This window comes from Kryptolebias marmoratus, linkage group LG8, assembly GCF_001649575.2.
Source record: "Kryptolebias marmoratus isolate JLee-2015 linkage group LG8, ASM164957v2, whole genome shotgun sequence".
Classification (NCBI taxonomy): domain Eukaryota; kingdom Metazoa; phylum Chordata; class Actinopteri; order Cyprinodontiformes; family Rivulidae; genus Kryptolebias; species Kryptolebias marmoratus.
Window position 1 is genome coordinate 22,397,433 of NC_051437.1, and position 25,314 is coordinate 22,422,746.

General features: G+C 40.6%; 5 protein-coding genes and 1 non-coding gene across 12 annotated transcripts in view; 1 reads left to right on the forward strand and 5 right to left on the reverse strand.

The window, feature by feature from the left end:
- Nucleotides 1–587: 587 nt before the first annotated feature.
- amt (aminomethyltransferase) lies at nucleotides 588–5,339 on the reverse strand. The gene is made up of 9 exons (XM_017411211.3): nucleotides 5,097–5,339; nucleotides 4,109–4,276; nucleotides 3,911–3,991; nucleotides 3,377–3,508; nucleotides 3,222–3,300; nucleotides 2,956–3,101; nucleotides 2,675–2,855; nucleotides 2,146–2,301; nucleotides 588–1,626 (listed from the first exon to the last, which is right to left on the reverse strand). The coding sequence occupies exons 1-9, from the start codon at nucleotides 5,232–5,234 to the stop codon at nucleotides 1,451–1,453; spliced, it is 1,257 nt and encodes a 418-aa protein (XP_017266700.1). The 5' UTR covers nucleotides 5,235–5,339; the 3' UTR covers nucleotides 588–1,450.
- Nucleotides 5,340–6,140: 801 nt separating this feature from the next.
- On the forward strand, nucleotides 6,141–10,002 carry si:dkey-20d21.12 (uncharacterized protein LOC556245 homolog). Of its 3 annotated transcripts, none has more exons than XM_037976854.1 (5): nucleotides 6,141–6,506; nucleotides 7,782–7,926; nucleotides 8,000–8,218; nucleotides 8,912–9,091; nucleotides 9,660–10,002. In XM_037976854.1, exons 2-4 carry the CDS (start codon nucleotides 7,791–7,793, stop codon nucleotides 9,046–9,048), a joined length of 492 nt encoding a protein of 163 aa, XP_037832782.1. In that variant the 5' UTR covers nucleotides 6,141–6,506; nucleotides 7,782–7,790; the 3' UTR covers nucleotides 9,049–9,091; nucleotides 9,660–10,002. The 3 variants fall into 3 exon arrangements, 2 of the variants coding, with proteins under 2 accessions (XP_037832782.1, XP_037832781.1); XR_005233479.1 differs by having other exon boundaries at nucleotides 6,142–6,506; nucleotides 8,912–9,440; XM_037976853.1 differs by having other exon boundaries at nucleotides 6,142–6,506; nucleotides 8,912–10,002.
- A 90-nt stretch (nucleotides 10,003–10,092) lies between these two features.
- Nucleotides 10,093–19,879, reverse strand: hyal3 (hyaluronidase 3). Of its 4 annotated transcripts, none has more exons than XM_025004851.2 (7): nucleotides 18,700–19,879; nucleotides 12,684–12,967; nucleotides 11,478–11,913; nucleotides 11,235–11,382; nucleotides 10,950–11,076; nucleotides 10,755–10,844; nucleotides 10,093–10,671 (listed from the first exon to the last, which is right to left on the reverse strand). In XM_025004851.2, the coding sequence occupies exons 2-7, from the start codon at nucleotides 12,942–12,944 to the stop codon at nucleotides 10,372–10,374; spliced, it is 1,362 nt and encodes a 453-aa protein (XP_024860619.1). In that variant the 5' UTR covers nucleotides 12,945–12,967; nucleotides 18,700–19,879; the 3' UTR covers nucleotides 10,093–10,371. The 4 variants fall into 4 exon arrangements, with proteins under 4 accessions (XP_024860619.1, XP_017266702.1, XP_017266703.1 ...); XM_017411213.3 differs by having other exon boundaries at nucleotides 12,684–12,971; XM_017411214.3 differs by lacking the exon at nucleotides 18,700–19,879 and adding an exon at nucleotides 16,525–16,628 and having other exon boundaries at nucleotides 12,684–12,971.
- On the reverse strand, nucleotides 14,238–18,796 carry naa80 (N-alpha-acetyltransferase 80, NatH catalytic subunit). The gene is made up of 2 exons (XM_017411239.1): nucleotides 18,768–18,796; nucleotides 14,238–15,153 (listed from the first exon to the last, which is right to left on the reverse strand). Exons 1-2 carry the CDS (start codon nucleotides 18,794–18,796, stop codon nucleotides 14,238–14,240), a joined length of 945 nt encoding a protein of 314 aa, XP_017266728.1.
- LOC112450365 lies at nucleotides 17,461–17,574 on the reverse strand. The gene has a single exon (XR_003038946.1). It is a non-coding gene; the product is annotated as a U5 spliceosomal RNA (small nuclear RNA).
- A 131-nt stretch (nucleotides 19,880–20,010) lies between the features above and the next one.
- The window catches only part of prkar2aa (protein kinase, cAMP-dependent, regulatory, type II, alpha A), a 41,813-nt gene continuing 36,509 nt past the window's right edge, over nucleotides 20,011–25,314 (reverse strand). Inside the window, exons 6-11 of one of the 2 annotated variants that reach the window (XM_017411353.3) lie at nucleotides 24,244–24,385; nucleotides 23,778–23,879; nucleotides 23,483–23,557; nucleotides 23,325–23,390; nucleotides 22,848–22,986; nucleotides 20,011–21,229 (exon numbers count right to left, since the gene is read on the reverse strand). In XM_017411353.3, coding sequence (XP_017266842.1) covers nucleotides 21,105–21,229; nucleotides 22,848–22,986; nucleotides 23,325–23,390; nucleotides 23,483–23,557; nucleotides 23,778–23,879; nucleotides 24,244–24,385 — 649 coding nt within the window. In that variant the 3' untranslated portion in view covers nucleotides 20,011–21,104. The other variant, XM_025004878.2, reaches the window with a different exon arrangement.

The following is a 25,314-nucleotide window of genomic DNA, read 5'->3' on the forward strand; positions in this document are numbered from 1 at the left end:
TAACATTGTTTTTAAGAGTCTTGCAGGTGATTTGATGAATGTAAACATTTGTTGTAAGGGAGAAAACATGTAAACTATAATGTGTTTATACAGATATTTTACTGATAGCTTAAATAACTTACTTTATGAGGGTTGAACTTGACAGGAAAACTCTCCAACAGTTAATTTTCACCTTAAATGTAAAGTACGTAAAACCTTGGACTTTGCATAAAAACTGCATCACAAGTGTCCTGAATTTGTAAGTTTAAATATGCAAACGACTTGAGACATTCTTCTTTGCACAACAGCAGGAAGGAAACTCTAAAACTCGATGATGAAATTGTTCTGCAAGTTATTATTATGTTATCAGTGATAGTTATTATTAATATTAGTTTAAATGGATGGAACATTATGGATCATTTGTGTTATAAAGCTTTCATAGCTTGCCTTTTTCAGATGAAGGCATGCTTACATTTAAAATGAAACATGTTTATTTTCACAGTGTACCCATCTTTCATTTTTATACAAATTTAGAAAATTGAAAATGTTCCTGTTGTGGGGAGCCCTGTGGATAACTGCTCAGAAACCTGCATTTACCCAAGACAGACTAAAAATAGAGAAATCTCCTTTATTCAAAAGTAGAAATGTTCCTTTGTAATAAAAAAAAAACAATTTTAAACATTCACACAAACATCCAGCTGGACATAAAAAAAAAAACACACATAGTAGCAAAGCTTCAAGGTATAAATCAGTAGTAGTTTTTTTTCTCTAGTCATAAAAGGTCTAAACATTATCTCAATTTAATACAGAAGACAGATAGTTACACTAAACATCCTTTCAAATTTAACTGCTGACAAATTTAGAATGAAAGTCTTCTAAGGTTATAAGATTGGTGCTAAAATAAAACAAATTAAAAAACAAAATTAGTTGTATAAAATACAACCAGTACCATATTTCTGTTTACCACTCCAGACAGGTTTTTAGATTAAAGGATAATAAACAAGCTTTGATATCTCCTCCCAAACCTTCACAGTAATATTTTGAATGGAAATTTGCTTCTAAAGGTTCATAAAAAAACTGCAAATGTGGGATGGATTATATAAATCGGTGAACCATCTTATTTTATACTGTGGTAAAAAGCACAGCTTAAAGATCATCAATACTGCTTGTAAACTCATCTGTAACCTGCTTCTGGTTCACAACACATCCATCCTGAAATGAAACCGTGGTAATGAATAACAGGTTGATTAAATTCACACAGGATACTGACAGTACAGAGATAATCTGCACAAACTCTTTGTGATACACTGAAGGTCCTGTTCTCCTAAATATCACATTTAATGTGACTAATTACACATATTTATAGGGGCAGTTTTTAAGTTTTCAAGGGAATCTTTTTGTTTTAATGATTTTGCATTGCTGGAGTTAAACAGCAGAGGAATGTTCCAGTTTTTATGTGAATGTGTGCGTCTTATCCAAAGAAGTAGTTAGTGGGGACGAAGGGCATTTTGCTGACGGTCGCCGGCTGTGTTTTTTTTCTAATTTCGACCTGGATGGCTGTTCCGTTCTTGGCGAACGTGGCATCAACGTAGCCCATGGCGATGTTCTTTTTCAGGCAGGGAGACGGACACCCGCTGGTCACTTCACCTATACAATGATACATATATTAAAAAAAAAAAAAAAGGCATTCGTGAGTTTGTTTTGAAACAGTCTCTGCCTATCTGGTGCTAATTTAGAGGAAAAAAATCTTAAATTAGAGGGGAAAAACATCACTTTTTTATTCTGCTCCCACATCTGCTGTAAATCTGTTATAATACTTTTCAGCTTGTATTAACATTCATTCATTTATTTATTCACAAAAATGTTTAAATTTACATATAGCTGATGCAAAAAGTCTTGCAGCCTTCAAAATATTAACAATGTAGTGATAAACTAATTATCTATTCAAAGGCAAATGTGAAAAACTTAAAAAAAATAGGGATTTGGCGACCCCTAGTGGAGATAGCATGAATTAGTGAGAACACAAATTGACAAAATGTGTCATAATATTCATATGATTGAGTCAGTGATGTCAATCATTGGATCCTTTTTTGGTGATTTCCTTCCACTGATCTCCTCTCACTTTTCAGAAAACTACAAAGATGTCCACCTTGTTTGGCTCCTCACCTATGACTTGTCCATCGGGGCTGAGGATGGCTGTGTGTTGTCTCACCGGTGGACCGGTGGACACCAGACCGACTCTCTTTCTGGCTGTCTTGGCTTTGATCTGAGGTATGACGATGTCAGCGCCGGGAAAATCTTTGGTCTGTCGCCTTCGTTTCCCTGCGAGCAAGAAGAAAAAGCAATGGGACCTTTATCCACAGTTTTATTTTATTTTTTTAAAAAGGGCTATTACACCTGAAAAATAAGGGTAACACCTCATTTATTTTTTAATTTTGTGATTTGGTGTCTCTTTTTGGTTGTACCAAAAATGAGAAGAAGATAGCATCACCTGCTGCCTCTGAATGGAGGCAACCAAAAGACAATGAATTTAATAGGCAAGTAATGAGTCACACTAATCTTCATGTTTATATCAAAATTTTAATTAACAACAATATCTAAACAAATAACAGTTTAAACCAGCTTTATTTGTGACAGCCTTACACAAAACAACTAGGGCAACTAATCTACTTTTGTCTAATAAATAAAACATCACCTATCGTCCAAACGAGGCTGGCCTCCACAGGCGTGGTGCTCTCGTCTATGTCGTTGCCATAGAGACAAAGCCCCGCCTCCAGTCGAAGGCTGTCTCTGGCACCCAGACCGGCCAGCTTCACCTCACTGTTAGTCAGCAGCTTCTCTGTCAGCTCAACTATTCTGGACCGAGGAACAGAAATCTGGGACGCGCAGGGAGTGAGAGAAAGCTTTATTAGTGCCACTTTAATCCAGACAGCTTCATCTGGAAAATTTAATTTTTTTAGGAACAGAGAGGCTCACCTCCACACCGTCCTCCCCGGTGTATCCACAGCGAGTGACCCTGCAGTCGGGAACCCCGAACACAGAGGCCAGGGTCGAGGTCATGAAGGTCAGCTTGCTGAGGTCATCCTTCAGCCCCTTCTGAAGAACCTGAGACGCGCTCGGACCTGATGGCACAAAACAGAGGATTTATGTCGCAGAAATCTGAGGATTCACTCAGAGGGTGGGTCACGTTTTCAGCTAAGAAAGAATGCAAAGAAGAAAGAGTGAAGTGAGAAATGTTTCACCTTGCAGAGCAATCAGGGCTTCGTCCAGAAACTCCAGCTCTACATCCAAACCTGCAGCTTTGAGCTCTGCCAGTCTGGCCTAAACAGAAAACACACACTCAGCAGACCTTCTCTAACTTATTCCAAGCTTATCTGTCGACACAAATTCCCCTCACCTTCATATGGGCTGAGTCCTTGTCGGCACAGCCTGCGTTGGAGACGACATAAAGGTATCCCTGGTCGGTCTTCGTCACGATGAGGTCATCAATAATTCCTCCTTTCTCATTGGTGAAGAGGGACAACGTGCCCTGAGAGGTGAGAAAAAGTAATCAGGCCAGGACTTGAAGGTAAAGCTCCGATGCTCTATATAAACACGTTATACTGCGGCTCAGTTTAGCTTATAATAATCAGAACTACTAGAAAGGTGAAAATCTAACTTTTTCTTGTTATATTAATCAGCAACTGCATTTTGTAGTGGCTACAGATACTGATACATCTTTTGAAACATATTCTTTTTCATTAAATCATGTTACACACTTGTTGTGACCATGCCTTTTGCAGTGAATGTAAAAACCCTTCAGCATTAGGACTGACGACTGTGAGGATTCACAAGCATTAGTGCATCAAAGGTTGGCCCCTGCAGAGTCTGCTCAGAACCATTCTGAGCAGACTCATGAACTTACAGGATGAAAACTGAGAGTCTTATCTACCTGGTTGTCTTTGAGCTCTTCAACATCTGCAACAACCAGAGACTCCATGAACTTCACTCGGTCTTTCCCATGAACTTTGGTCTGACAGAAAAAGATTTAAAAAAAGGAAACAAACAAGAGAGACCCAGGTAAACTTAGCAGATCTTTGCATGGATGAACGAAGACACCTGCTCCCGTGTGTTTTTGCTCCGGCTTCACCTGCAGCATGTGGCTGACGTCAAAGATGGAGCAGTGCTCTCTGGTGTGCACATGTGAGGCCAGGTGACTGTCTCGGTACTGGACCGGCATGCTCCAGCCGGCGAACTCCACCATCTTGCCGCCATGCTCCTTATGGAAATCGAAGAGCGGGGTCTTCCTCAGGGCAGCCTGGAGAAAGAAAACACTCGCGTGAGTTTGCAGAGTAGGAGAAAGAAATAGAAGACACAATCCAACATGTGTTCAGATTTGCTTTATCACCTTTAATAATCCAGAAATTTGTGACAAAATGACCAAAACCGGTTTTGATAAATACACAGCGTGTCAGAAAGCCTTTCTCTTCGTCCCAGTTCATGTTCTGTGCATTCTGCTGACTTGTGACCTTTGAACCGGTCGGTGATGGGGGGCCTTATCAGCACACTGCACTTCGATCACACACCGGAGAGTCAGGCAGTCCTGGTTCTAAACAGAAACACATTCTGTGCAGCTCAGTGAAGTGAAGCAGACACACCGAGGGAGACGATCAGTCTGCTGGGATCTTATTTCTGCATGAGCTGTTAGCTGCTGCTAAACACTCTTTGTGTTGTGACTGAAATGTGTGGCGACGCTGAGGCAGCCACATTTACTCTCAGGCTGTCTAGAAAAAAAGATCAAGCATGCAGGTTGTAAATGTGAGCAGGCTCAATTCATTCTGACAGGGGTAAAAAAAGTGAATTATTTCTGATGGGTTTGTGTAGATCTGAGTATGTTTGGGCTCCAAACCTAAAATCCCTGTTTCTGAACTGGGCAAGATGCACCTGCACCAACTGGATCAGCATTTTATTTATTGTTTTGCTAATTTTTTTTGCATTTCATTTGGTTTTTGAGACATATATCATTAAAACTGACACCACGAGAAATCAAATCCTGTGCACTTTGGGAAAAAAGTTATCAACCTAAAGCTGCCTGCAAACGCATTTGCAGCGCCAGAAGTTGTCCCTGCTCCTCATACCTCCGTACTGGACGCCCGTCTTTGCTGCTGCCTCCTCCCCGCACACGCAGCTCCAGCCACGCGCTGCAGACCCCCCCTGGAAGCTCGCAGCCCGACCCCCGAACCCCCGGCTCCAACTATCAGCCGAGCCCACATCATGGCCCCGGAGTTCCCGCTGAAGTGTCTCCGCACACAGCCGCTCCACGGTCCCGACGGCTCGGCACTTCCGCTACTGTCCCAAACTCCTCGGATTCCTGGGGGGGGGAAAACAAACGAAGCGCAGTAAATGATTAACGAGAGGGAGACGCAAAGGCTTGTGGGAAACGTAGTTGTTTTAGTTCACTCGCCCAGAACGGGTTTCAGCGAGATAAACTGGAAGAGACACGTTTACCACAGTGAGAGAGGCTTAAACTAGCCTACCTTCCTCCCATATTGAAAGTTTTTTTTTCTTGTTTAATACTTTTTTTAATGGATTTTTGCTGTGCTCGCCTTAGTGACAACTTCCGGTGTCAAAATAAAAGAAAATTAAAGAGGCTACAAAGACGTGCAAAATGACAGCACGGAAAAGCTAAAATATAAATCATATTAAGATCTGTTTATGCATTTGGACTTTATGCATTATTCTTACCTTCAATAAAAAAATAAAAACATGAGAAAACATGATGGATGATTTTCTAAAACTGATTTTCATCCATAAATTCTGGTATGAAGATGGCTTTTTATTGCTTTGGAAAGTGAACAAATCAGTAAAGTTTTGATAGTCTTTATTAGTCTTTTTGTTAAAGATCACTCTTAGATTTCTTTAAATTATTCTCCTGCAGTTTTGGAAGCACTGACAGGCCCGTTTCGGAAGCCTTCTTGTGAGTTTATGGTCAGATGAATTTGCCCACCTGTCTGAGCAGTGTTTGTGTTCCTGTTTATCCCCATGTCTCCCATCATGCCCTCCACCCGGGCCACTGAGTCATCCTTTGGCCTAATAATAGTCCCATGTCTCTGCTGCTATTTTGGACCCAGGGGGCCTGTGAAACTGGACATGTGCATGTTTGGAGGGGGGTAAGGAGACTGAAACAACTTCCTCCGTCAGTCCATGTCTGGTTCTCCCACTCTCTCCTTCAGGGCAGCTGGGGTGGGTTAAAACAGAATATTTGGACACAAACATAGTTAGCCTAGAGAGGGCTTGGCTTTGGGGGTCCCTACAGTTGCTTTCACAAAGAGTTGGACCCCAACTCTTTTGTTTTTGTTTGTTTTTATTCAATAAGGACTTTAATGGAACACAGTTTATTTGGGGGTTCCTTGAATTGATTTTCTTGCCACTGTTTTGTTTTGGACACTTGTGGTGACAGGTTTCAGTATGTGAGAAGAGAACAAGACAACTAACTGAAGATCAAGACTCAAAAAATACAACATATTCTCTTCTCCTCAGTGAATAAGGTAAGCTGAATGACTGCTCTGGTATTTCAGGTAGGTTTGTGAAGTAAGAGTCACAGAATAAATAATCTATTCTAGTAATTCATTTATGCATTACTGTAATAGTCTTCTGTCCTTTTGGCCTTTGAGTCAAACTCCAAGTTGTTTTTTATGGTTTTGATAACTTGTTCTAATAATAAGTCTGATAACAAGCAGATCTTTTTTTTCTTTACTGATAATACATTCTTATTGTGTCAACCATTTTTAGATTTTATCATCACAATCAATGTAAAAAACTGATTTTTTATTATTTTCTACCTAATAAGTTTACACTTATTAGGTTACACTTAATAAGTTTACACTTATTAGGTGTCATTTTAATTACTGTTAAACAGACCAGTACACCTTTGGCATTTGTGGTTTTCAGAGTTCAAAACTCTTGTTGCTTGTTAAACATGAGCAGGTAATTAACTAAAGATGTAGGAGAAAAGTTTCATTATGTACTTAAAGGCTGTTTGTTTCCGGAGTCCCTTCCATCAGCACTGTTTACTATCCCAAATGCTTCGCCCGTGTCTGTGTGTGCATGTGTTCATTTGTCTGATTGGTAGTGAACTAATGGATGGATTTTAATGAAACTCTCGGAAAGTAATCACTAGATGTAAAACTGACTAACCTGATGAGTTCGCCTCAGTCAAGATGGCCGCCACAGCTGAGCGCCCTTAGCAAAAACAAAAATAGGCTACCACCCAGTCAATTTTACAGATACTGAGCTTAAATTTGGTGTGTCTGCAGCTGAGAGCAACTCATAACACATACTCCAAGATCTACATGTTGCAGAACTCATTGCATAAAACCTTGACATTAACAGAACTCATGAATTATCCATCTCAACACCGGTTGTCAGTGCAGGGTCGCAGGGGAGCTGGTCCCCATTTCTCGCGGTTATTGGGTTAGAAATGGGGCACACTGGACAAGTCACCGGCCCATCACAGTATCTCATGAGCCACTGGTCAAATTTTGATGAAGCTCTCAAAGTATTCAGTGGATGTTCTTCTACAACTGGAATCAACCCATTTCAAAATGGTCATCAGAACCAACAGAGAAATGAGACGGTCGTATTTAAAGAAAGTGAGCTAAAGTTTGATGTAGTAGTGGCTGAGAGTCATCCTCAACGCATACTTTGAGTGCTAATACATTGTGCTATATGGATTCCTTCAACAAATGCTAGGTTTTAATATTAAGAAGCTGCTGATTGGCTGAAAGCCTGTTGATATCTCTTTGGCGTTACTTTCCCCACAGAAGGGCGAGATGTCCAGGCCTCCTTCGTCTCAGACCACTCCTCAGTTCTACAGGGTCAGCGACAGAGATCTCACAGAGATCGAGCTGCATTCTGTCGACTCCATCAACGACCTTCACCGAACACACCCTGAACACAGCCACAAAGGTACACACACACACTCCTAACACAGCCATGAATACGTCCCCACACCGACTGACTCCACAGTTCGTGTTTTCAGGGATGAGGCCTCCTCGCCCTGCGTACCCCCCCTCTCTGAATGGGAACCTGTGCACACACGATGGGACTGCTGTCGGTCACAGAGAACGCCCGCTCAGCAGCAAATGGCAGAGGCGTCTGCAGGAAATGCTGACACCCAGCTCGTCGCGGGCTTACGCCATGAGCTGTGCTATCATCACACTGCTGCTGCTCACAGTGTTGCTCATCTTCTACTTCTTAGGTGATGAAGATTTTACTTCCTGGATGTTTTGCTGCTCCAAGCTCTTATTATGATGCTGACTCAGCAATCACACTAATTTGTTTCCTGGTTAAACTTTCTTCTGTACATTCTTTGCAATCAAACTATTCATATGTCCAAGTGTTCAGCTGGACTGTGAATGGTGTACCAGGACTTTTATTTTTGTAACATTCATACTTTTCAAACTATTTACTTTTATTTAAACTAAAGTTCCCCACTTTTAGTTCCAGTTCAGCCATTTTAACCTTTTAGCTACCATTTTGCTCATTTTATCTTTAGCATTTGTTTTACTACTTTTTCCAAATTTTACTTTTAGTATCTTTTTTTTTGGCTTATTTTAGCTTCTGTTCTGTTGTTTTTAGATTTTAGCTTTGTCCTTATTTTAACCTCTGTTCTGCATGTTTTAACTTTCCTTACTCAGTTTTAGCTTCTTCAGCTAATTTCAGCATTCATTCAGCACTGCATTTCCACAGTAATACAGTTTCTTTATTTTGAATGTATTTTCTGTCCTTATTTTTCATTTTGTCTTCTCAAACTTGTAATTTTGATCACAGGACGTTGTTTTAGCTCGTAGGTGTGTAGTTTTAATAAATTCCTGATTGCACTGTATGAATAGAAACCCAAAGTGAGGGAATTGTTTGATAAACAGAACATCTGTGTCCGCTCCTCCTCCAGTCCAGCAGGGTGGAATGATCCGGACGCTGACCGAGGCGGTGAGGGAAGAGGAGGCTGCAGCCACAGAGCTGACGCTGCTGATCCAGGAGCTGCAGGAACTCAGACGGAACCTCACAGCCATGAGACGAGGAACATGAGGAACATGAGGAACATGATGTGAACAGACCGTGTACACATGGTGTAATGCACTCACACACACACACGCACGCACATACATGTTTCACATGCAGGACGTGAAACACTTTCAAAGCGTAAAGAATAAAACTGTATTTCACTTCTTATTATTTGTTTCTAAATGTTGTCAGCATTTATAGATTAAATGTACCTATTTCAAAAGTCTTTTCCTGTGGTAATCTTTTTTAAAAAACTGTTTTCAAAAGGAACCATACTGCTTTGTTGAGAATAATTGTTCTTGTTTTCATTTTATTGCCTTATCACCACTGTCCAACATAGAGCGTGTTTGGAACAATGTTTTTAAATGTACCCCCTCTTCCTGAGTCGCCTGCTGACAGTCTTTATAGAAACAGAAGTGAGTCACTTACAAAGCATTCACACTAACGAACAACTAAAATTATGTTATGGACTTTTGAAAAGCAAAGTAAACCAGCGTACATCTGTAATATATCTGAATATAAATAATACTCAGAGATTCAGCCTCTCCCTCAGGATTAAAGTTCATTTCAGAGGTGGGATGGAAAACTTTCACCTTCTGTGATGAGTCAAAAATATTGATTTTGTTTTATTTCAGATCACGGTTGCTGTGCTCTACAAGCAGAAAGAGGAGAGAAATCCTCGGTTTTCTCATCAGCTCCGAGTTTAAATGCCTATCTTAGTCCTTGTTTTTGCAACTTTGCACTAACTATTGTTTCCTGGAACAATGACAATAATGTTTTATTTTATTTTAAACTTATCTGCCTGCAATTCAAATCTGTCACACATTTAATTGTTTGAAAGAAAAAAACAAACAAAGTAAGGAGCCCCTGAAGTGCTGAACAACTCTTATATGAAGTCAGACTTTGATAAAACTTTAAAAAAAAAATCTGTTAAGGACATAAAAATACTAAAAGACTATATATGTAATTTAAAAATATGAACATTTCCCAGTTTCAGTTTGTCATGTTATTGTTTAATAAACAAAGCTTTTCCGTGATTAAAAAATAAATCATTGCACGCAGCTTCTGTTGGTGTTTTTAAACAACATATCACCTTTATTGAAGAGGGCTGGGATAAATAAACACGCAAAGCATGCATTTGAGAAGATGTTCCATTTTAGATTAAATAAAAACACATTTTTCATCTTTTGGTAATTTATTAACTTTTAAGATAACATAGGTGTCAAAGTGTATTCAACATATTTGTTTCTAATGTTACTGCCAACAAGTGCAGAGGTTTGGACGCCTCACTTGTTTTATTTTAGCCCCTGAACGCTGACTGATGGCTCTCGAACTGAGACCTTTGGGTTAATCCCGGTTCTGTCCACTCCCATTCTCGTGACACTCGGTTCCGGTCCAGCCTGGAAAGCACTGACACAGGAAGTGTCGGTGAAAATATCCACTGCTGCCGGGCCCGGCGGCCCCATGAGGGTCAGAGGTGTGAACAGAAGCAGAAGACAGCCTGTGGCTAGAGCTGGGGCGTCGCCTGGTGCAGCGCCCGTTGCCGTGGCAAAGTTGGAGGCTGCAGCTCTGTGTGTCAGACCTCAGAGACTGAATGAATGGACCCAGGACGCTGTGGACGTACTTTCTGAGGAGGATGCACTGTTGCTGCAATGTGGAGGAAGTAAAATGTGACGAAACACCAAAAAAAAAACCCAACCAAACCACCAGCTGGTAACTTGGTCACTTACCTTAGATTTGGCAAATTTCATATCTCCCCACAACACAACTCCAGCTGCACCGAGGGATGCACTCTCTCCGAGTGTGTGCTCCAAGTCTGTCTGCGCACACACACACACACTTACAGTCATGCTGCATAAAGTTTGGAGTACTCTTTACAGTTTTCAATAAATGACGTTGGTTTGAACATGTTTATGAGCTGCTACCTGATTGAGGAAGCTGAGAGAGTGTGTGAACGCCAGTCGGGCGTAGGGAAGGACAGGTGTGGCGTGGACGGTTTTGTTGCCATGACGCCAAATTGATGCCACCCTCAAAGCCTCCAGCAGTCTGTGTCTGAGTGTTGAAGACAGAATTATTGATCTCACTCTGCACATCCTGCCAGTCCAGGATCAGAATCAACAACTGCACTACAAACAGTCAAAGTGCTGGTTTTGTCCCTGGTTTCATTGAGGCTGTGGTAGGGTGTCATATCTTCATGTAGATGTTTGTACCTGACCATCAGAGCAGCGTCTGCAGACCCCGCCAGCCTCTGCGGCAGGTAGATGCTGGGGTACAGAGCAGTGGACTGAGTCCAGAGCCAGGACAGCTGGTCATTATTCTGCCGGGTCCCCTTATGGCAGCGACCCGTGTAGGTTTGATCTGATCCCACAAACCAAAAGACAAACACATCGTTATATCAGACCTAAACTTTAAGTTTGTATATTATCAAACTGCTCAGCAGGTGTTGGCTCTACCTGTTTTCCTCTTGTGTTTATTAAAACAAGAAGGGAACCCGTAAAACCCCCAGAATCCTTTGGGCCGATGCTTGACCGCCAGCCGCAGGGTCTCCTCCATGAACCTCCGAGCGCTCTCCTCAAACTGCTGCCGTGCCAACAGCTTCACGTCCTTCTCCAACAAGCCAGGTCTCTCCTGTCTCACCAGCAGCTTGGACAGCCTCCGGTACTCCATCTTGGAGCCGAGGTTGCTCGCCCACAGCGGCTCCCACTCCTCCCAGTCGATGACGGCCATCCCAGAGAATTTGGGATGCAACAGGATGGACAGCTGCTTCACAGTGAGGGCGAGGTGAGCAGAGAGGTCCCCGAGCTGAGGGAGTCCTCCGTTCACCTTCCTGCCGCCGTGGGACAGGTACGGATACTTCCCCAGGTGGTCTCGATAGAAGATGGTCATTCTCTAGAAACATTTATTAGATTTGCACATTTTTTACCCAGTTTTAGCCGTCTGTTCTGATTTTGTTACAAACTGACTCTTGGGATGCACCAACACGTGGATTTTATTTTAAAGTGGAGAAAAGCTTTTTCTGCAAGAATGCAGTGTGACTGCTGAGTGCTGAATGACTACTGGAGTTTACAGAAGAAGCTGAAACCAAGTAAAATACTAACTAAAAGCCAAAAGTGATAAAATTCAAGCGACAAATAACAAAAGGCTAAAAGGAGATTAAAAAGGACAAAAACAGAGCAAGTACGCTGGAGCAGATTTCAAAGAGAAATTGAAGAGATCTGAATGTATTTCTATGGGGGAAATATTTGTAAATTAAGTTCAATATTTTGAAAAGATTAAAAAAGTACAAAAAGCAAAAGTCACATCACCCATCTCCCGAATGAGCTGAACGTTTTGATATATGAAAGGCTAAAATATTACAAATTATGCAGAAGAGAAGCAGTTAGACTGCAAAAAATGTCCAGAAAAATAAAAAAACAGTAAAATAATAAATGTGAATGCTGAATTAGCAAGAAATAGGAGATTTATTAATTTAAAATTAAAGTGATGAATAAGTAAAGAATAAATAAACAGAACAAAAATGACCCCTTATTTATATTTTGCATTCAAGGAGAAAGACTATTTTAAAGCAGTCTTTATCAGGATTGTTTAAGCTTCTAAAAAGATGGATGGTAGAAACTTTTTGCACAGTGACATCTCAGTTCATGAAATCCCTGAATCACCTGTCCCTGGAAGCGCTGCTTCTGGTTCTCCACGATATCAAACTCCTCCAGGTCCAGCTGGACGTTGTGGTGTTTCTGACACTTCGCTGTGGGCATGTTCCACACCACGGTGAAGGGCTGGTTCTGCAGAGCCGGGCCTGCGGCGGCAGCCACGGCTTTATGAATGAGGGCACCTGGACGGGCGAGGTTCTGTGACGAGGAGGAGGCGAAGGAGGAAGGAGACACGAGGAGGACGAGCAGAGACAGTAGAGGCAACACCATGGCTGCTCATCTGTTGGTGCGTCCTTCCTGACAGGAGACACAGAACATCCCGAGTGATTTACATTCAGAAACTAAAGTCTTTTGTAATGATTAACTAGAAAGTTTCCTGCCGACGCAGGTACTGCCAAAACTTTTAACTCAACTCTGTAATAATCTAAGCACTAAATGCCCACATTTTGATCTATGAACTCCATAATTAGAGTTAAAGTAACCAAAGATGCTGCCAGCGGTTCATTAGGGTCAACATGGTAACCACACAGCTTGATCTGTCAAAATAAATGAGGCAGACTAAAAAGTAAGCCTCAAACAGTCACTGTGCAAAAACGTTAAGTTAGATCCGATGGTCATATGTAAGTTCTTATGTTCCTACAGTGATTAATGAAGGAGGGATGACAAATTAAAAACATCCAATATACATATTTGGAGCTAAAATATAACTGAAGTCTATGAACCCTTGGGTGTGTAATTTTATCTGTAATGTGCATCAGTTTATGTTTTGCACATTTTATTTCAAAGCTGGGTGGTGAGAGTACAAGACAAAAAAAAAAGAAATAGGACAGTAACGATTGAGTAACTGATCCAGACAGAAAATGCAAAATAAACCTCATTAGGTTCAAATGTTTTTTATTAGAATCATTTTTTCCCACTCATATCTTGTACAGCTTTAACAACACTTTAAAACTTTACAAAGACGTTGGTTGTTTGATGTTACAACAATGCTAACATGCAGTTCTGTAAAAATGAATAAACACGAGTGAAAACATTATCAAATGAACATATTTAGTTCTGAAACCAACATACAGGATGCCTCTTTGGATGTATATTTGGCACAATCACCTCATACAATATTGTGATATCTTGCAGGATCTGTTACAGCTTGAAAGAAGCGTTTATGACAGACTTTCGGCTACGAACCCACCCAGAGTTGAGCTCAAAGTCTGTAAAATTCACTGAGGTGAAGCCATTTTTGGGTAGGCAGATGTCGATTAACGGTGGCGGCCATCTTAAACTGAGTTGACTTCAAAAGATGACCGGTTGTAGATGTACACCCAGTGGTTACATCCTGAAAGTTTCTTCAGAACCCGTCCAGTGGTTCGTAAGATGTTTTGCTAACAGACAAACAAACAAACCCTTGAGTGAAACTGAGCAGGTGGGCTCACTCAGCAGAAGCATGTTGGTGTTTCCTTGTTTGACCTGGTAGGATTAGGACCGTTTTTTTCTTCATCACTCCTTTTCTGTGCTTGTCTTCTAGCATTTATGTGTTCGTTGGTGTATTAAACTTCTGACTGACCGTTAAATGTCTTTGTGCATCCAAAAGATGGGAAGTCCTTTAGCGTCTCTGTAGGGAGTTTCAGTCAGAGTCTGAACTACAGGCTGCCCTGCAGACTGTTGAGTACGAGGAGGAGGAGGAGGAGTTGGTATGGAAGGAGGAAGAGTAGCTATGGGCAGAGGAGGAGGAGGAAGATGGGTAGGTATGGATATAGGAGGAGGAGGAAGAGGAGGAGGAGATAATGCTTCGACAGAAACATTCCCTGAGTCTCTGTTCTTTTGTGAAAGCTGAACATCCATCTTTGTCAGGGTTTGGTTTTTGGCATTAGTCTCCTCACTCGGGGTTCTGGAGAGCCTCATGAGCATCGCCATGGGAACCAGCGCCATCACTGCTCCCTGGCTCTGCACGGGTACGGACAGCACGTAGCCCAGATGGGCGTAGAAGTGCTGCTTGTCGTGGGTGGTGAGCCACAGGCGCTTGAACCCCCGGCGTTTAGCATAGCGCTCCGTCTCCTCCATCAGGGTGCGGCCGTAGCCCTTCCCCCGCTCCTCTCTGGACACGACCACCGACTCGACAAACAGGCTGCCGCTGAGTCCCACGACCCGCGACAACCGCACGTGGCCCAGAAGCCTCTCCGCACCCCGGTGTCCCAGCAGAAGAACCAGGCAGACGGGAAAGTCGTTGCAGGACTTCTGGAGGGAGTGGACCCGGGCCGCCTGGCTCCTCGGCCACTCAGAGTTGACCAGTTCTGCGCAGGGGACCAGCAGGTCCGGACGGTGGTGGATCGGAACCGCACGGATCCTCCCTGGCACCTCAGAATCAACGTGTGGAGTCTCCTGAATGTCTCCGTCAGGCGTTGGGCCCTTTTCCTCCTGATGTTTTGGACGGTTTGAGGTCAGGTCAATCTTCAGCTCGTCTGAAGACGTTAAAGCTTCAGACCTGCGACGATCAGGGCTCAAGTCAGTCTTTATTCAAGTTCTGCAACTAAAAATGTTACACAAGCTCCTGAACTGAGAGTTGCTCCTTTTTCTGGTTAAAATAACACAATCCTGCGTTACACAAGCGCCGACACTCCAACGTGAAAGCCACTTGACTTTAACAACTCACAAACCATAGAGGTTTTATCTGTATTAAGCTTATTCCTAATCTAAAACTAAAAATGATTTTTAAGAAAATGTCATGTTTTAATTAAAATTTTAGCTAGTTTTTTGCAGAACTGACTGAGTTATAACCCTTTCAGTACTGGCTGATGGTGATCAGCTGTGGCAGCAATCTTGAATTAATTACTTGCAGCAGTGCATCCAGTGATTACTTTCTGAGTTTGAATAAACTCCACCCAGTGGTTCACGAGATACAAACACACGTACTGAATACGATGAGCAGCTTCAAAAGCATCTTCCTCCACACAAGAACTTTTCCACCTTGCGTCTATTTTGTACATTTGAAAAAGTTTTACTTTAAACTTCCAGACAGTCAGGCAGGCTAACGTCACTTCGATACAACAATGGGGATGCATTTCTGACGTATGGAGTTTGCCATAAATGAGCCTTTCTATAAAACACACAGCTTCAGTTTGTGTTTACAGTGTGATTACAGCGGGAGAGAAGATGACCAATTCAGCAATAAAAGCTGTAATTTTCTGTAGGTTTTTCCTATCATTTGAGGCAACATCTTGTTATCTTTGGCTGAACCCAAATGGTGCTCAGTGTGAAGAAAATAACAAGTACGAAACCAGGAAAAAAAACCTGTTCGATGCAGCGAAGTTCTTCTCAAACAGTAAATATAAATGAGTGCAGCTCCAAGGAGGTTTCTCACAGATCTTTAATGCGGTGGTTAGAGCTTTCATGCTGTTATGGGGAAGTTGTCTTTATCTGACACGTTTCATCGCATTTCGGCTGCAAGAAAATACTGAACTGCTACTTTATTCCATAAATGAAACCTAAAACCAGCACAGTTTAATTTCTCCTGCTAATAACTCAGGTTAATCTCCCCCATTATTTATATACGGATGCCATTTTTTAATGCTTTTTAGCCCAAATGTTGCCATTCTGGATTAAAAAGAGCCTCCACATGCATAAAGACATTTCCAGGGCAGGAAATACTGTTTAAAAAGATATTACGTCATTTTTTTTGTTACTATAGATGTGCAACCGCACAGCTGAAGCCATTACTAAATGATCAGATGAAAAAAGTCTTTGTTTTTTTAACTGCACTGGTCCAAACAGCATGAAGTTAAGTTGTTGTTGCATTTAAATATATATAAAAAATAAAATAAACAAAGAAACAAATAATCAAAATACAGGGACTCACCCACAGAGAAAAGCTGAAGGCTAATGGCCGACTGTCAAACAGTTTATGAGGTGGCTGCAGGGCAGTTTTTTTTTTTTGGGCCACATTCTGTCCTGCAACAGGAAACTAGTAGTTGACTAATTATCATATACCAAAAGGAGGAACGGCTCTTTGTGGTAAATGATGCAAGCATAAATAACTTTACTTCTACAAAGTGCTTCTTACTCACCCAGTTATTTAGTTAAATAAACCACTGGGCAGATTTTAATAAACCTCTCAAAGTGACCATTAGATGAACAAATACAGCCGATTTCAGGATTTCTGCCGCGGTGAGTCGACCTCAGCTGACACAAAAATGGCTACAAATGAGGCAAATGTGCAAATATTGAGCTAAAATTTGTTGTGGCCATAGCTGAGAGTCATCCTCAACACAAAGCATTGAACTGCATCCTTACTCATCGTGCAAAACTCTGCATCTGATGTGCGTTTCTTCAAGGAAATATGAGGCGTGTAATTGTACACTATAACATATATACATATATATACTTTCTGTATTGAGCTGCAGTAATGTGCAAATTTCCCCATTGTGGGATCAATAAAGTTTTATCTTTTTATCAGTTTTATCAGGGCGTGAGGGCAATTAGGGTTTCACCAAGTACAATAAGACTCTTTACTTCAGATATACTCAATTTATGTTAAAGAATAAACAACTTTGAGAATAATTAAATGTAGTTAATCTACAGGACATTAATGATCCAGCTAGAATGCACTGTCTCCCCTTTTCCTACAATAATGAGATCATAAAATGTGATTATTGTTGTTTATTTTAGCTTTTAATCAGATATCCGATCTTACAGGTGACATAACGCATCTCGTTGCGATGATATTACAGAACTATTAAGTGATAATTAAACATTTAAAGAGTAGTTAGGGTTTAATTTTATCACAGTGAAAGGAAACCCCGCGTTAGCAGGGCATCAAAAAATTGAGTTTAACTCTTATTGTTCCACTCCACGGAAATCTTTAGTAAAAGGCGAAAGATTTATACGATCTGAAGAGAAACAAGAGTGATCTGCCGACTGATTGGAAGGGAGCCCGAGGTGATCCTGCGACACGGCCGCTTACATCACGGTTCACATATTCGGACAAACACAAAAACGTCACGAAAGTAAGAAAAAAGATTCGAAATATTAAATATTTAAATAGTTTAGCACGAAGGCTCTATGTGTGTAATATTAAGTGGAAAAAGCAAATTTCTAAAGTTCTCCTCTCGCGCGCTATGCATTGTGGGAACATGGCGGCATTTAGCGACGCCTCTCACTTTTACAGTAAATCGTTTTGTTTTGTTTCCTGTCAAAACTGCGACGTTTCATTAACAAAAAAGAAACGGCGACAGCATTGCGCCAAGTTAACGAAGCGATTAGTTTCAAAGATATCTGTGAAAATAGTTAAACGTTAAATCTTTTGCGCATGCGCACTGTAGTAAAGTAGTTTATTCTGTTTATACTGTAAAGTAGTTTATTCTCGGCACGCTTTAAATAGATATATATACTAAAATCTCTTACTTTAGCGCAAATTGATGTTTAAGAAATCAATTGTTTCTTAAACTGCAAATGCTGGTGTTTATCTTCTTCTCTGCAGCCTTTTTAACATTTTCCCTCGGAAAATATGACTAACACTACGTTCATAACTTAGTAGTGTTGTGAAGCATAATTCAAGTAAACCTGTTGCTTGTACCACCCTTTGATTTTACTAGTCCTGTCTAAGTTATCTACTGCGGGTTTTTAATTTTGCACACGAAAACAGAGTGCACTATTATATCATAGATGGTTTTATTGAGTGCATTTGTCTATTCTAGTGAAATTTACACGTATAAACTGGATTTTTAGGAATACGTAGCGCTGATGTTAACATAACACTTATAGAGTGGCCTCACACCCAGGCAGGAACTTGCTTTACACTCCTAAACTCTTCATCTCCTGCCTCATTGGCTTCCTCTTTCTTCCATGTAAGGTAAAAGTACAAAAGTTAGCAGCTGCATGTCTGTCAGCAAACCTCCTGGTTCTCGGTTCGGAACCTGCATTCAGAGTTGTGGTTCTGGTTTATGTTCTAGCAGAAACCGCCTTCTTTAATGTCTAATTCATGGCAAAATTGCACCTTTTTCGCAGCTTCTTACCACAATAAAATGTTACCTACATTTTTTTTTTCAGTCTGACGGATAGAAGCTGGTGCTGGTGATCCTCTCGCGCAGGGTTTTGACTCACAGCTGATCTGTGGTCAGCTGAATTCGCATTACGCGGTCAAACTAACGGATAAGCAGGTCCTCTGGATCTGATTCAGGGTCAGTTCCTGTTAAAAGCACCGCCAGTGTGTAAACCTCAGAAATCGTCTCTCGGGCGCCCCCCGGTGGATGGGAGTGGTATGACATGACACGCCCACCGCCTTTAATGACAGTTTTAGAATAAAATTGCCTCATGTGGAGAAATGAAAGAGTTGTAGCAGTTTTGGTCAAACCTTAAACTTTTAATCTTAGCTGTGACGGCCATTTTGACTTCAATCAAGTGTAGATCCAATGATAACATTCTGAACATTTCATTAAAATTAAATAGTTTGCTAACAGACAAAAGGTTGACTCCAACAGTGAATGGCAAAGTCTTAACCAAAGGTCTCGTGAAATGTGTGAAGCTCAAAACATTTGTTGAGGATGACTCAACTACTACATCAAATTTCAGCTAAACATCTGTAACACTGAGTTAGAACTATGTTTGTGCTGACCGACCGCTTAACTGTGACTCCAAAAGTTAATCACCTGTAAATTAACTTCCTAATTAAAAAAAAAATAAAATTCATCCAGTGGTTCATGAGATATTTTGCCAACACTACAGACTAATAACTGTGTAGGTAACACAGCAATATGGAGAAAAACATTATCGTACCTTCGGGCAAGAATAAATCTGGTCTAATAAACACTTGAGAACATTATGTTTTCCAGATTTGTCACATCAGACATGACTGTTTTCTCAAAACCAAGTGCATTTTCCAAAGGGCACAACAAAGACCAGCATTTTTTATTTTACAGATAAGAAATTATCGTGCAAATATTTAGGTCTGTAAAGTTCAGCGTCTGTGCTAACAGTGTTTGAAAGAGCAGAGGAATGTTAATATCCAATTCTCATGACAATACTGAACTTCATTAGTTGCCCTGTAAACAACAACAACAAAAAAATCCTAGCAGGACAATAAACCTAAAAAAAAGACTTAAAACAGAATGCAAACTGAAGGTTCACGTTAGTCTAAAGAGGAATAAATGCCTTTACTGTACTGCAGTGTTGGATGTTATTTTATCCACTGAGTATGAACATTTTCCTTCCACAGAACAAAAAAAAAAAAAAAATGAACAAAGACAAAATTGTTACCAAAATGTTTACTTTTATTTAACATTTCTTTTAATCCAGGACAACTCATTCAGGGATAATCAAGGAGAATTAAGCACTAAGTTTTATTAGATTTTTTTTTTTTTTTCCTGTTTTCACACTTTGTCAGAGATGGATGGTGAATTTTATCCGGAACTTGTCAAAGTAAAACAAAAAAATGTATATATAATATCAATACATTAATAATTAATTCAATACAATGAAGTGTGGTGTCTGAGAGAATAACAATGGCCCAGAAAATGTAGGTTTGTTGTTTTCACAGCTTCCTCTGTGGTACTGCAATAATCACCAGCACTAACTCAACTCAACAATAGTAGAGGAAGAAAATGAAGAGCGCTCACAAAGTTCTGCGCCTCAGCCTCCCAAAGAGGAAACACTTTATTTAAATAATATTTTATCAAAGCTTCTGTTTTTAATCTTCATAAAATGTTTCTAAAACATATTTGTCTTTAAACTCTTTTTTTTTTTTTTTTTTTTTTGCATTTTTGATTTATTTTTCATTTCAGAAATCTTTTGAAGTTTGTCTTCTCCACAATGTGTGTGTGTGTGTGTGTGTAAGTGCGGCTGTGTTTGAAGCATCTGTATTGTAACCCAGTGTGTGTGTGCACCTGCATGTTGATGTGTCCTTGGCTGAGGCTCGGAACAACTCGCAGTTGTTCGAGTGCTCATGTGAATGGAAAGCCTGCATGCATGAAGCATGATGATGTGATTTTTGAGTGTGTGTGTGTGTGTGTGCTTCATGTCCTTACACTGCTTTACCTGCAGCAAAGACATTCATACTGAGAGGTGCTGGCTCAAGCATCGAGGTGGGTGGCTGTTAGCTGAGTCTGTCTGTGTGTGTGTGTTTGTGTGTGTCAGCTTCTCCAAGAATCAGTAGAGCTAGTGTCTGCTCAGGGGTTGAGCAGACTTTGTGGAGTGTGTGTCTCAGTGCCTACAGCATGTATGTATGTATGAGAGAGAGAGTGTTTTCAAACTGTGTGGACTTGTGCACCTGCAGGTGAGCAAAGTACACTATCCCATGCTTATGCACCATATGTAAAGCTTATGAGTCCATATAACCACTTTATGATGTTGGAGAGAACATATGTCTGTGTGTGAGTGTGTGTGTGTGTGTGTGTGTTGGTGTATGTGTGTGTAAAAGAAGGCACAGAGGATGGTGTGGGAGGCTCAGTCTCTCAGGTCCATGCTAGAGCCGAACAGAGCCACCAGCTGCTCCTCATAGTGGGCGATGTTCCTCTTCATGATTTCTTTACAGGAGCCCAGGAGGCGCTCAAACGCCTGCACGTCTACTACTGCAGAGAGAGAGAGAGAGAGAGAGAGAAGTTAAATATCATTTATGTCAGCTGCCCAAACATTAAAACAAAACAACAGCTCAAAAGAATCACCTGTTATGAACTTCTAGTCCCTGCCAATCAACTCTTTCACTCTTTTCAAAACTCATGTTTTTAGTTATTATTGAATCACAATCGTAACAAACCAACTTTAGGCATTGACAGCTGGTATATAGAAGATAAGTGGTCAAATTCTTTGCTTGTTCTGCAAATAAAGAGGACATAAAACTGGTGTTCTGAACTAGTCATTCATCTGATGAACGGGACAAAATGACGTGGAATTATTTAAAACTACTTTGTCATTTTATAAATGATAAAACTTTCAGCCAATATGCTACAGTACACGACTTCTCCCAGAACAGTTTTTAAGAAAACACTGGTGGAGCAACACTGAGGGATGGGGTTACAGTGTAAATATCAGAGCAGCTGGGATACACCGAGCTGAAAAGAAGGGGGAAAACATTGTGTTCACATCAGAGGACAGCTCAAGCCCCAAAGGCTTTTAAAAATAAAATAAAATAAAATAAAATACAATCTTCAGATGAATCTTCATTTATCAATGTCCTTCTAGTTTTCAACATAAAAAAATCACCAGTAAAACTGTTTTCTGTGAAACATTGTCAAGGTCAGCAGATTGTTTAAGTTAGAAAAACTAAAAAAATCTTCAAGTCCCAAAAGGCCCAGTGGATTCTCCGTTGGGTTCATCTGTTACAGCAGCATGTGACAAGGAGAATAGTGAAAATGATGATGGAACTACTGACAATGTTGTTACTGTAAAGCTGAATGACATTTTCTCAGCTTCACGAGCCAAGCAGCAGCTGTGGCAGACGGCCTGTTACTGCTGGTACTATAAACAAAAGTGGCAGGTATGTTGTGTTATATGGACAGTGAGTGCATGATTGTACTCGGCACTGACAAAAACAGACCAGACCGAGACAGACTGACATCACATCTACATTATATTTATGTTTATATAATGTGGATGTGATACTAAAGTTACATGTACATGAATAAATGAAAGAAAACACAAATTTCACAATAGGAGTGATGCCAGAAAGACAACGACAGCTGTTAGAAATCCTGCTCCGTTTTAAAGTTGAAGGGCTACTTATCACTGTAGAGCCTGAATTAGTGCACCCACTTCAAAACCACAACAATTACAGAGCAGCCTTCAATTATCAAAGACTACAAAGTAAGGGTGGATGAGTTGAACACCAATCGAAAATAATTCCGAACTCAAATGTCACTTGATACCACATGACAAACTACTTGCAACAGTTGGATTAGTGGGAAATAAACACGGGTATCGCTGACATTCTGAGAGGTTTACTTTTCAGCAGCTCTATATGAAGCTGAAATATGCCCCAGACTTTAATAAATTAAAAAAAACAAACAAACACAACATACTTTGTAACGAAAGTTACCAGAACTATCACTACTGGAAATCACTTTAGTTAAAATTTGCAGAAATGTAACAATGTCAAACACATCTTACTTCACGGTCAGCTTTCTTGTGTGCAGGCTTAAAGCTGATGCTGATATACGTTTAGTAAGTTTTTCTAAATACTTTCAGGCTTACCCAAACACTTCACATCTCCCACTGCGTAGGCTGAGGCGGCCCGGGGCTTGTTGGTGACCAAGGCCAGCTCCCCGAAGTAATGACCCCTGCTACAGCGCGTGATCTCCACCTCTGCATTGTCTGCATGGTCTGCCTTTGTCTGCGGGGGACAGGAAGAGCAGAGAACAGGCTTAAAGGTTAGGAGCCCCCCCAAGTACCTCCTGTTCTCCCCCTCAGTGAGAGCCCCTCAGCGGCTGAAGCAGACAATTGTGATTCCTGCTGTTGCTAGGCAAAACCTGGAAACCCTCCTGCAGCCTGCTGGAGTTTAACGGTGAGTGTGGGCTGTCGTGTCAAACAGAAACTAGCTGTTATATGATTATGATCGGTCCTCTAAAGTCTATAAAACACCTTTGTAGTATTCCTCAAGGTCTGACAGAATTTTTTTTTAATGTAGAGTAGAGAAAATGAAGTAAAAGAAGATAAAAATTAGAATCTTACTTTACTCTTCATCATGATCTTGACCTCTCCAGATTCTACAATGTAGAAGCAGTCAGCCTTGTCACCCTGAAGACAAAGAGCACATGCAGTCAGAAATATACAGGAATGTAATCATGTGTTACACGTACAAGTATTAAACTGTAATGTTGCAGACTCACCTGTGTGATGATGCGCTCGCCATCTGAGAACTGCTTCGCTCCTAATACATCCACTAACTTCATCCTTTCTGTTGCCTGGACAGAGAGGAATGAAAGCAGGGAGGTCAAAAAAGAAGAAAAAACAAACTATGAGAGCAGGGAAGATTACCTCACTGACCATCCAGGCTTATACTGACCAAGTCCTTTATTTTAGCCCCAGCAGTCATAGTGAGTTTATTTTAAAAAGCTTATATTTAAACACAACAGGAAATAAAGATAAATAAAGTTTTTAACCTAGATGACAAGCTAAACTCACCTCCAATGACTTGAGTAGCGGCACTGACTCGATGAAACACTCGTACATCCTCCTCTTCTTGGCGTTGTTCTTTAGAATGAGTCTACGAAATGTGGCACGGTCCTAAGTACGAAGAGAAGAAAAAACAACAACATGCGTCTGAACGAGACCATTTGATTGTTGTCATCCTGAGTTTGACCAGAGGGAGGCGCTGCAGCAGCACAATGCAAAGGATTGAAGCACGGCTCCATTCATAGAAAACAGATTCCATTCTTAACATGTCTGAGCATCATAGCTCTCTGTACCAAATTTGGTGAAAGAAAGTGTATCCTCTACCTTTACAGTACAAGCCACAGGAACCAGGGAACAGTTAGTGAGGTATTATTTCAATGCCACTGAACAGATACAAGCGTAAGAACTTGGATCATGTTCTACTTCTAATCAATTCGGTATCGTTCCTTAAACGTGTTTCTGTGTGCTTTCTTACCAGGCCCCATAGTGATCCTTCCGTTGTGGCTATGATCGTAGCAGCACGTGGCGTGTTGTACATGAGTGCCAGTTCCCCAAAGCTGCCCTTATTATTATACTGACCCACACATTTTCCTGATACCACAATGTCAAATATGCCCCTTCGGAGAAAAAAAAAAAAGAGACAGTTAGAAACAAAGCAGGAGGAAAAAAACCTGAAGAGCAATGATTTCAATACTGGAGCTATACTGTTAGACTTTCACTGATGCTTTTATTATATGCTGTTAACAATAATTTGTTTACTGATGATCTAATACAGTATTGTTTAAGTTTGTGATTGTTTTTATTATCTATTGACTCTCTGGTTTTAGCACATTTGTAAATGAATACATGACCTGCATCAACAACTTAATCACTGATTTTTAATTATATTTTATTTCACAACAGTAACTAATTTTATGGCACAGCAAAGAATGAAAGTCCACAAAGTACAGAAGCATACTTTGCTGATGTAGAGTAACTTTAACGGAGCCCTTCTCTTTCTCTCTGTATGAGGATTATAGACAGAGAAGATAATTTGTATTAATGTTGCCTGGCAGGATTAACCAGTGATTTTGTGAGGGAGGGTGTCCTCTCATTGGTTGAAGGGGCTAAAATCCTCATCGCTGGTGGAGTATTATCTTACTTTGGATTACCATGACCACAGGACGGTGTTCACTTGTGCTGCCAGCTAGCTGAAGTAAAGACAGACTACACAGAATAACAAAACACAATCTACCTCAGAACTTTTCATTTGTCATGTCTATAGCCAACTTAAATTTTTATTTTTACTGACATATTCTTTTGTGTTCTATAAATGTGTTAACTCTTTGGTTGTTTTAAATGATTGTTTTTGTTTTTGCGGTGCAAGGTTGCTTGTTGGGAGCACCTTTTAATTTCATTGTGCCTCCTGGTATAATGACAATAAAGACTATTCTATTTGCTGCCACTGTACTGCGCTCTTCAATGTTTATTTAACTCATAAAACAAGTGTAAAATCTGTGGTCGTTGATGAATTTATCAAGTTAGAATCAATTTAAAGGAGGGAGAC